Genomic DNA, 11,676 nt, shown 5'->3' with positions numbered 1-11,676 from the left:
GCATTTGAATCCTACTTTCGTAGTGAATCAATTATACTTATAACTAATCCATACCTATTCTCATGGTTATGAAATTAACTACAAGTTCATTTCTTCAGTGAAATTACATGAAATGAATCACTAAAAACCACATAGGTGCACCTCTACTTTCGTGAGTGTACTCCCTATGTTTAGCACTTCTTGAACTAATGTTAAATCTCAATTTTCATTGCAGAAATAACACCTTAGATAATCACAATCAATGGTACCAAATTAATCATGATTTAAAGAGCCAAAGTGCTAAATAACTTGCTCCAATCATAGTAATCAAATAGCCAAATAATAAATACTAACAATTATAAAAAGTTCAACCAAACCCAAGGCATAAACTTTAGAAACACATATTAAACACAAAATCCAGAACTTGTATATTAACTAAACTTGGAATCAAGTACAAAATATAAAGATTTGGAAGGAATACAACCCTTGTCACATGAGCTTTCTTCCTTGCCTTCTTCATCCTCCATCTTCTTCTTTATCTAGCTAATAACAAGAATGGATGAACTATCTTACTCTATACTAAGCTAAACTAACACTAAGAGAATGGAAAAGCTACATTTTTTCAGACTCCAAACTTCTCCCGTATGTTCCTCTTTTGGCTCCCAAATGTCTCTGCATATAAACTACTCAAAGGCTCTCTTTTTCCAAGTCAAATTCCAACTTTTGATTTCCAAATCTAACTTTGTTGGGATAGTCAATAATCAATGTTTTTGATTTGAAAATAAGCCATCTTTATTGCCCTTTTGTCTTCTGAGGCATGTGCACCGAATTCTCTTGCAGATTGTAGCTGGAAAGTAGTTTGAACATAAGAGAATTGACTGAGCAAATTGCAGAATTGCGGCCAGAAAACGCGCCTACACAAAATGTGGTTACAAGTCACGTTTTGTGTACTCGCGTATTCACTTTGGCCTTATTTCATCTGCGATTTTCTCTATCATAAAGGCCGAACTGGCTTTTGTGAAAAACACCAAAGTTGTAACCCTTTGAGTTAGCTTTCCAATGCTCTAAAAATCATCCAGATCAGAGTTGTATAGCCTGAGATATGACCAAAATACCAAAACCTGGTAAAACCCCTGTTTCAGATTCCGACCACAGAGTGCAGCTTCTGTATTCTGACTTTTTTGTCCATGAAGATGGTAGAACTGGATTTTAATGTCTTCATACAAATTGTAGATCTCTTTCTTAGCTTTAAATTGGTATAAAGATCACCTCAATCCGATCAGTGTAGCTCCAGATATAGTCGAAATACTGAAAAGTGTCAAAACTGTCTTGACTTGCATTTCCTTACTTAAACGTTTTTCACTTCATTTTTCTTTTTACCACTTTGAATTCATCACCAAATCTCTATTTTTCACTTCAATTGACATCCTTTGGTGATTGAATCATCATTCCTACATAAAAATGAAGTTTTTACTATTAAAATCAATAGAAATGCAATATTAGCCACTTTTACCAAAAATGTATATTTTTACCAAAACCTTAGTTATTTTAATTATAAAACTAAATAATCAAACCAAATTAACTAATAAAATGCACTTAAAAATACGTAAAATAAATCCTTATCAAATTCAGTTCACGTATAAAACGGTCCTAAAATAATTAGCGCACTATGATACAATGTTATGTTAATAACAAATATTTTTTTTACTGAAAGTCTCAAATATCTATGCCATACATATGAGGGATATTTTACCATATTTGTATCTAACTGTAAGCACAAATTTCGTTGCCGAAAATAAAAGACATGAAAACTTGCACAAATATCAAATTTATTAAATCAAATAATAAGAGAGTTACAATCTCTAAAAATTCTTTTTTCTTTTGATAATTACAATTTCTAAAAATTCTTGAATCAAAGAAATTAATCCCCTAATTCTTCTCTTCAAAAGCACTCCTAATTAAAGCATAATAAAATCAAGTTTTTTTTAACATTTTAATGTAGTAGTTATGTTTACTAAAAAATTAGTAAACCATTCCTACAATGCATTCCTTCTCCTAAAAGTACTAATATTTTGTAAATAAATTGAAATAATTTTGTAAAAGATTTTATGCATTTTCACTAATATAATCAAGAGAATTTTGCACCTTTAAAATATAAATAGAAAGAAAGGAAAATGGTATGAGTGTAAAGGTGACCAAATGCAATATATATCACATCATGTGTTTAGATATGATTTGTTAAGTAATCAATAATTTAGTCCTGGTCAATATATGATGCATATTGGTTTCTTATAAATAAAAATATAGTTTAGAAATTATGCATTAACAGAATTCGTAGTTTGAATGCAATCAATTGAGCACCTATTTCCTTTTTTAAGTAGCTATTATTTATTTTATTACTTAGGTTATATATTTACATGTAAAATAACAACAATAGCATGCCAATCTTGGGACTAATAGAACGTCAGTTATTGTTAACTAAACTAATTTTACATTGATAAAAATTAGTCTAGAAAATGAAATGTTAATAGCAACAATTGGTCAAAAAATAGCAATCTTTTAATTTTGGGAAAATAAAAAATAAGTTCCCAAAATATTTCACTTTTATTTTTAAAAAAATCTCAACTTGTTAATTAAATTCAAAATGATTTTATAATAAAAAATATTCTTCCTCAAATTAACATCAATGATTAGATATGAGATACAAATATGGGAAAAAAAGAGATAAAAATATGGTAAAATATCTCTCATACATATGTCATGCATATTGGAGACTTTTGGCAAAAAAATTTTTGTTGTTAAAAAAATATGGTATTGTAGTGTGCTAATTATTTTAGGATCATTTTGTACGTGAACTAAATTTAATTTAAATTATACAATAGATTATATATGCATGTGATTTTTGTTTAGTGGTTGGATCTTATATTCGTGAACAATCTTCAGAGAAAAAAAATTCCAGATTATACTAATGTTGTTATTTTTATTGTTGTATTAATTGTTACACTATTTCTCTCATTTTGTTAGGTCTATATTAATACAAGTTTAATTCTTATTATTTCTTGTGTCCTAGACAATAAATATATTAAAAATTTATCATCTTATTATATTAATAGGTTTTAAATTATAGAAATTACATAGATAAGTGATATTCCATATATAACTAGGAAGATATGTTGTTATTATTATCCAAACTTTTAAACTTTTGAAAAATTATTCAAAATTAGAATACGATAAAATTTTATTATTTTATAAGGGTATGTGAAAAGTCAAAATATTTTCATAGTATTTTAAAATATATAAATACAAAAAAATTTTAAATTTATACATATAATCATATATTATACAAGTATATTACGAGTACTTACTAACTAAGGTACTAAGTTTTAATCATTAATAAAATATTTTTTTGTTATTTTAAATAAACTTCCTAGTATTGGTTTGGTATAAGTTTTTTAAGCAAAATAATACATTTGTGCCATAAATTAGTAAGTTTTGGTCATTAATCAAATTTACTATGTTATAAGTAAGAATTACTATTTATGTATAAAAACTTACTATTACTTGAACTCAACTTACTCTCTCAAAAGTATGTTTGGGATATAAATTTATCTCTTTAAAAAGTAAGTTTCATATTTATTTCAATTTATCTTTTGAGACACAAAAGTTACTAATTATTACGGTTAACTTACTATTTTAGATGAGAAACTTACCTCCTTATTTTTAGGCATTATCCCATTTAGGTGGATAAGTCCAACAAGTAATTAATTAAATGGTCACTAAAAGTATAACATGTTATATCAGGTAAAAACTGTTTAGTTACCATATTGTATATATATATATATATATATATATATATATATATATATATAATATTGTATGTATGTAGTAGAATACAAAAAATTACATAAAACAAAAGAAAATTATGAAATCTGATTTCCTGCATATTTTTAAGCCAAACCCCATTTTTTTATTACATTTGACCAAGGCAATGACTACTTATTTATATATTTATTTTTATTATCCACTTAGAGTCTTAGACAAGATTAATTGATATAACTGACCAACCTGGTCTGAATTTCAGAACACTACTAGCGTGGACATTAGACTTCCGGTATTACACAATGAATAGGATGAAAAAGTACTATTCCTCAAACAGCTCTCTCTTCCACATCATTTAGATAATTTAGATTAGATAAGATGATAATATACCGCTAGGATCCCGTCAACACAAATACTGATAAGACATGCCAACTAAACATGATAAGATTTTAGTGGAGTCAAGTTTAAATGTCTTGGTCAATGCCTTTAATTACGTTACAAATCCTTGTCAGAGTGACATTATGCCTCAGATTAAACCCAAAAAAAAAAAAAAAAACCACATAGAAGCATATATCTAATTTCCAAAAATTACACTTATTTTTTATACTTCTAACTTGTTATATGTCATTGTTATTCAAGTTTGATATTTAACCACTAGAGGAGGTAGACTAGTTCCACAATCGCCCAAGACTAGTTTTTTTTTCATGGTTTTTAAAATAGACTCCAAGCTTTATAAAAGGGAAGGGAGAAAGAACAGAGCATAAGAGTCAAACTAAGGACTATACAATCACTTGACTCATGTTCTTTGCTAACTAAATTAGATCTTGAAGTGCTTAAAATTTTTTCCACAATTTGTTAGAAGAACAAAAAATTATTTCAAACGTCTAAAAAGTTTTAAACTATTTGGGTGCGTCATTGGTGTAGTAGCTTAATTAGTTCGCAGAACTAAGAAATACTGTGGAATCAAGGAATCAGGGTACCTGAAAAGGAGTAGGTAAGCATACCTTTAAGTAACGAAGTATAAGCAGATTGAGAGACGCATTCTTTTTTGTTTTTCGAAAGCATTCTTTTTTGTTATGAATTTATTAAAGTAGTGTTCGAACTTCGAACACAGAAGAATTGTATGCATTTTAAGCTTTACCAAAAACCACAAGGGAAAATTTAAAAAAAATGAGATTTTTGACAATTTCGCTTAGCACCTCTCAAATTTACATAATAAGAGAGACTCCCTTAGGTGCAATAAAATGGCTACAATACCATGCATTTTACAATTAACGCATTATCTATAAAAGATCAAATACATATGAACTAGGAAATTTAGTACTTACTCAAAACATGCTTTCATAAATGTTCATCTAATGATGCCCTAACAAAGACCACAATGATTTGATCACGGAACTAAACATGCACCGATGATCAGTACTGGTCATCCTTTGAAGTTGAGACTCTTGGCATGTACTCCACTGAAGCCGGCCACTCACTTGGTCGGCCTGTCATTTTCTAGGCGGAAAATCTGCTGCATAAATGTGATTGGAAGAGGCTGCAACTTTGATTTCAAACTATGACAATATAATTAAGATCTTGAACTCTATCTTGAAGTGGGATAATCAGCAACATGATATTAATTGCTAGTAAAACTTCAGGATGTAGAATGCTAAAAATTGTAGGTGATCTCTAGTAACTTGATTGATATGGGAAGTTTTCTTAAGTAGAAGGTACCCACACCGATGAAAAGCTTGTTTTGCATGGGGAAAAAAACAGCCAACAAAATCATCAAAAGACAAATTATCCATTATACCTAAGACAGCAAAAGGTTGTGGGAAGCAGATTGAAGACAATTTGACCGGAGGCTGCAAAAATGATTGTGTTCGAGGGAACAAAAAAGAGGAAATTAGTCTCATTCATTTGTACCTTTCCTGTGGTGTTACTTGGTGTATATAGTTGTGTTGGTGCTGGCAGAACTTGAACAAGAAAAAATGTTGCAAGAATTGTTGGAAAGTAAAATGGTATCTATCGCCTCCAGATGAGATCCCACCAGGAAGGAGGCAGTAAACACAAGAACGCGATTAAAGTACACATCAAGAGACATTTTTTTTTTCAGTACACATTAGTGACATTTCTGAATGTCAATAAATGGGAATTTTCTTATACTATGCAAATTGCCAAGATAAACAGGAACATAAGTATATACGAGCTGATAAATTAAGTAATCACTCAAACATGCTTCTTGTAAATGTTCATCCGATGATGCCCTATATAAGAAAGACCACAATAATTGATCATAAAGCTGGATTAACTTAATTTCCATAATGAAACTCACAACTATACACAAAAGGAAGTCCAGAAATATGGCCGTGCGACGTTTGAGGATTAAACATGCATTATTGCTCAAGGATTGATCTTGATAAGAGTAGAGTCGGCCCTTTCTTGTAGAGAATCTTGACACGCCTTCATAGCCACTCACTTGGTCAGCCTGTGCATTTTGTAGGTGAAAGACTGCTGCACAAGGGTGACTGGAAGATGCTGCAACTTTGATTTCAAAACTAATAGTGACAATATTATGATCTTGACCGCTATCGTGAAATGGGATAAAGATAATGAACAACATAATTATTAGGCATCTTGCCAGTAGAAGTTCAGGATGCAGAATGTTCGAAGTTGTAGATGATCTCTAGCAAAAGTTCATGGGACTCACAACTCAGAAGTTGTCCAATTCAAACTGGTTCTTGTAATTTTTAGGAGTTCTAGTATAAAATCGTAGAATTCAGGTGCAAATTTGAACTTGTCTACTCATATAATTAAATTTGTGTAAAATTCGGGATTACACGAAAATTCTACAAATTTACACTAAATGTCTTCATATTTACACGAAACTATCTGAACAGGAAATTTTTTTGACTTATGATGCCCGTGATCTGCAAAACATGAGGGGCTACAAGTTGCTCAGTTTGGCTCACATGTAGAGGTCAGGTCTATGCAATGGATTCAAATCTTGATTTTTAAATAACATCGAAATCATGTGAAGTATAAGGATCATAAATACGTTAGCAAAAACTTGAGAAAATGATCTCTCTGGTGATATGATGGCTACTGAAAGTAGATAGTTTGCCAATAGACAGACCCCGAAAATCCCCATATAAAGGGAAAGGGGTCTGGGAAGCAGGAGGAAGATAACTCGAAGGCTGATTACAAAAAGTGCTGTGTTCAAGGTAATAAAACTCGGGAACAGTTCCCCATCCATTTGTGCTTTTCCTGTGGCGCCGTTACTGGTGTATATAGTTGTATTGTTGCCGGAAAAACTTGAACTAGAAGAAATGTTGCAAGAGTTTTGGAAAGACAAAATGGTATCACCTGCTGATGAAATTCCACCGGGAGGTTTTAGTACAGCTGAATAGGTAGCTGTCACAAATAGTACAGCTACCACAAGGAGGGCATTTCGCGTCTCACTTGACACATCATTTAAAGCAGCATAAAAGTCCAACATTCGCCCGGGATTTAGACTCAAAATATCGGCTAAGTTGTCGGATGGACGTAGAGATGAAGATCTTTTAGCACCTGCATCGCGCAATGCTTTGGCAATTCTCTCATCACCTCTGATTGCGAGGCCGAGAAAAGTATCGAGGCATGTTAAACCTTCTAAGTTCTTTGCATTAATTGTTTTGAGTCTTTTGACTTCGCTGATGAGCAACCTGACAACCTGAAGAAGTGACCAAGATTTCAATAATATTAGCCATTTAAAAGTCTATCCAAATTGTATACAGGCAGTTTTCACACATCGTGCTTATGACCCTAATGCAAATGCAAAAGACACAATTAGAGAAAAAAATTATGCAAATCAGAAAAAGTGCATAAAGACACTATTTGATTATATCAATTTTAACATACTTTAGTGAATTAAATTTTCACAAAAGAAAAATCAAGCTACGAAAGGAAAAACATCTCTTGCCTCAAAGTTGTTTGTGGAAGCTGCAATATGCAACGCTGTATCTCCATTCTCATCTTTCCAGTTCAAGATCTGTTCATTCTCTGCTATCTCAAGCCAACCTAAGAGTACCCGTAAAGCTCTGACCTTTATATATCTCACAGCAATATGAACAGCCGTTTCTCCTCGAATTGTCAAATCTTGAATGGATTTTGGGCATAACAGTAGAAAATAAGCCAAAAGATCAGCATCACCCACTTGAGCCACATGGTGCAAAGGCGTAAGCCTCTCTCTTCCTTTGACGCGAATGAGCTCCGGATCATACTTGACGAGCCGCTTAACTGTTTGATGTTGCTCGCTTTGCAATGCCAAGTCCAGCGGACTGTATCCATCTGGGTTGAGCTTCGAGCCAAACGAGGGCTTTAAGCTTAGGACTTCAATGGCGAAGTGGCTTGAGCCAGCAGCAGCTGCGATGTGTGCAGGCGTGTCCACAAATGATGGCTCATCATATTTATCCAGAATGGTTGGATCAAGCCGGAGTAATTCGTACAACTCACTGATCTCTCCCGATTGAGCAGCCTCGCTCAGTCTCTGCTCCATAACTTGCTATGCAACCTAGTTCAGCAAAATTTTACCTCATATATAGCAAGAAAATAGTAACTCTATTACATTTTTATAACTGGATGGCCCTATAGCTAAGAACTTGCTCGGAAGGTTCATTGGCATTTCGAAAAATGTTATGCTTAGCTGTTAGCAGTTGACATTAGTTTTTTTTTTTTCAGCCAATTGACATCAGTCTTTATTCTATCCAGGGGAGAGCCATATATTTCTCTCATAAGCCCAACATTTCTTGCACGACTGTGGATAACGGTTACATGCCCATCAATTACTCCAGCTGTTCTTTCAAAAACTTTGACCATCGAACAAAAGGCATGATCTTTGTCCTCAAGACCCAATTTCATTGATATTAAAATAGGTGATTGTGACTTTGGTGGTTTGATTTTGAAGTTCTCTCCTTCTTACTCATCAGTCTCCTTTTGAACTGAGTATTGAGAAGCTTTTGATTGCTTTGATTTGGTCAATGTTATGAAATCCGGACCGGACCGGCGGGTTCGACCGGTCGGACCGCGAACCGGCCATGTCTCCGGTCCGGCTCACTACTAAAGTTGACTTGTTATAAGAACCAGTCAAAACCGTAAAACCGTTAGAACCATTCAACCCGGATTGACCCATTGAACCACGGTTTTTTATTTTTTCCTAATTTTTTAAACCGAATTTAAAAGTCTTGAAAGGTGACAACGTATCTTCCCAACTTTTCTTTCTAACCCTAATTAGTTTTGTACCCGTTCGTTGAACGGGAATCGTCGAAAAATAATAAATTTTAGTCAATTTATAAAAATGTCGATATAAAATACATATTTAATGTATTAACTTGTCTTAAGTATATTACTATGTGCGCATTGTAATGTAAAGTATTCTTATAATATAAATTTGAACATCTAATTCAATGAATAATAATTCAAAAATAGAAAAAATAACATTCAACAATACCATAACATTCAAAAACTTGAAAATAAATAAAAAGTGCAGTAAATAGTATCAAATAATATTCTACTATTCAGAAACTTGTTTTTGTTTTTTTTTCTATTTGAACATTCTCCTTGATTTGTCCGTGCAAATCAGCATTTATTGATTTTCTATTATCACTGCATGATAGCAAAGTAGAATAACTAAGTATAAAAAAAATAAATGATTTATCGCATTCAAGTTTGTGTATAACAATACGTAAAGATTATAATTAAGTAAACGGCCAGAGTCTTTTAATTAACTAATGAATTTGCAGATATATCTAATAGAGATATTTATGTCTCTTGTATTTATATCGCATTACTTTCCAGTGCCTTTTGTTTTTGGTTGTTTTTCCTGGAGGCAAATTAACAAACATCGTAGTATATGATCACAAAAATCAATTAACAAACATGTTAGAAAAAATCCTACTTAAATAACGATGAAAGTACTTGTTTAAATCCTATGTCTTCATACAAAACAAATAGAAAATAAAACAAAAAAAAAAACAAAATTCAAGATATGTTACTAAGCTCTTACAATTGAAGATCAACATACCTTTTTAAGATGTATATGTGTGTGTATATATATATATATATATTGAAAGAAGATGTACCTGATAATCAAGAGGAGTGGAAACCCAAAATCGATACTTTAATATACCAACCACTTGTACTGGAAATACCTAACCATGAATTTGGTGCTTGAAATCAATATATTAGAGACTATATGTAATGTAGACATAGGAAATAAGAATTGATAAGAATACAAAGAGATATTGATAAGAACATTAAAAGTATGTTTATCTTAATTTAAGTTGCTTAAAGTACGTAACTTTGGGTAGAAAATAAAAATCCTATAATATTAAGAATTCTTATAAGAAATAAAACCATAATCATCCAAATAACTTTGGGTCGGAAATAAGACCTTATGTGACCCATACTATGCACGTATATAAACCTATACATAATAAATTTACAAATGCGTTATCAAGATAGATTTTACCGATCTTAAAAGACCACCTCCACTATATCGAGTCCTTTAAGTGCATGGACTCCTATAATGTGGGTTCACACACAAAATACTCCCCACCATCTGGACAGAGATGTATTGTGATTAAGGAATTATTAGCAGAAATATATTAAAAAAAAGGCGGGCGGAGGACACTACGGACAGAGGCCTTTCTCTTGGATTGGAGGACACTACGGACGGAGGGTCGGGTAGGGGTCTTCGGGGTGCAAAACTTCAACAAATATCTAATGTTTTATCTCATCTTTCTTTAGCTATGATAATGGGATTTTATTTCTTTGGTTGATGACACTCCATTTTCTTTATGGGCTTTTTCAGAATTTTTCAATCAGATGAAGTGCCATTTCTCTTTGTACATCAATTATGCATGGGGACTGTGAGTCTTGTAAAAATTTTCTCTGGCTAACTTTCTTTAATTTTCATATCTAGATTGTTTGTATGTTGTTCTATATATGGGTAGATTATCTTAAAATAAAAAGGATCTATGATGAAGCTGTTAAAAACAAATAGAATAGGACACTATAAAAAAATATATTATCATTTATTCCTATATATCTAATAGAGGAGATTTATGTCTCTTTTATTTATATCGCATTACTTTTCAGTTCCTTTTTTGGGTAGGAAATAAGAATCATATAATATTAAAATTTTTTATAGGAAATAAGAATTGATATATATCCAAACAAAAAAGGAGCAAGTCATGTAAGAAACTACTTGCCATCTCGTTAAGCCACATAGAAAAGAGAAAATATGAAGGGATAAGTATGAGAATACGACTTTATTATATATATATATATATATGATTTCTAATGACGGCTGCCGCACACACTCTCTCATTCTTAATCTCTTCTCCAGTTCTCTTTCTTCTTGTTTCAAATTAAGAATCCAAATTCTCAATGGCATCGGGCTTCTTAAATATGGGGTTTCTCAACTTCAATTCTCTATTTTTTCTTGCAAAAGATTGGATTAATCTCACAAATCTTAACTCTCAAGACATCGTCCAGGTTAGTTTCATTTTTTTTTCATTTATTTGTTTATTACTTGGCGTTTGACAGATTGTATGATTCTTGAGGTCTGCAATTTTTGGTAGTTTTATTTTTATTGTTCAATTTTTCTTTGAAGAGCAATTTGTCTATTTCAGTTTTTTTTCTTTTTCTTTTCTGGGTAAGAATTTGAATGCCATGAGAGAAAACCAGTGCAGAAAGCTAATTTACTTGATCAACTATTATGTCACAAAACTCAGGATTCAATTCCTATTTTTGGTATTGTATATGTACTTCACTTTTGTTGATTATGTACTGGAAAATTCTTGAAGTACTTTGCACTAAAATATATAATTTATTTTGGCTGCTCTTATCCAT

The 11,676-nt window shown here is 31.7% G+C and overlaps 1 protein-coding gene across 1 annotated transcript; it reads right to left on the bottom strand.

Annotated features, from left to right (window-relative positions):
• Window positions 1–6,751: 6,751 nt before the first annotated feature.
• On the bottom strand, window positions 6,752–8,320 carry LOC113771411 (ankyrin repeat-containing protein BDA1-like). The gene is made up of 2 exons (XM_027315994.1): window positions 7,745–8,320; window positions 6,752–7,495 (listed from the first exon to the last, which is right to left on the bottom strand). Exons 1-2 carry the CDS (start codon window positions 8,318–8,320, stop codon window positions 6,752–6,754), a joined length of 1,320 nt encoding a protein of 439 aa, XP_027171795.1.
• Between the last annotated feature and the right edge of the window lie 3,356 nt (window positions 8,321–11,676).

This window comes from Coffea eugenioides, chromosome 1 (genome assembly GCF_003713205.1).
Source record: "Coffea eugenioides isolate CCC68of chromosome 1, Ceug_1.0, whole genome shotgun sequence".
NCBI classification, from domain to species: domain Eukaryota; kingdom Viridiplantae; phylum Streptophyta; class Magnoliopsida; order Gentianales; family Rubiaceae; genus Coffea; species Coffea eugenioides.
The sequence above is the reverse complement of the archived record's forward strand: the minus strand, read 5'-3'. Positions and strand labels throughout refer to the sequence as shown.

Bases quoted from the DNA above. Each gene is read 5' to 3' on its own strand.
- LOC113771411 (XM_027315994.1), bottom strand. From the start codon at position 8,320: ATGGAGCAGAGACTGAGCGAGGCTGCTCAATCGGGAGAGATCAGTGAG. The intron at 7,496-7,744 runs GCAAGAGATGTT...TCACTTCTTCAG, and splicing joins CTTCCACAAACAACTTTGAG to GTTGTCAGGTTGCTCATCAG.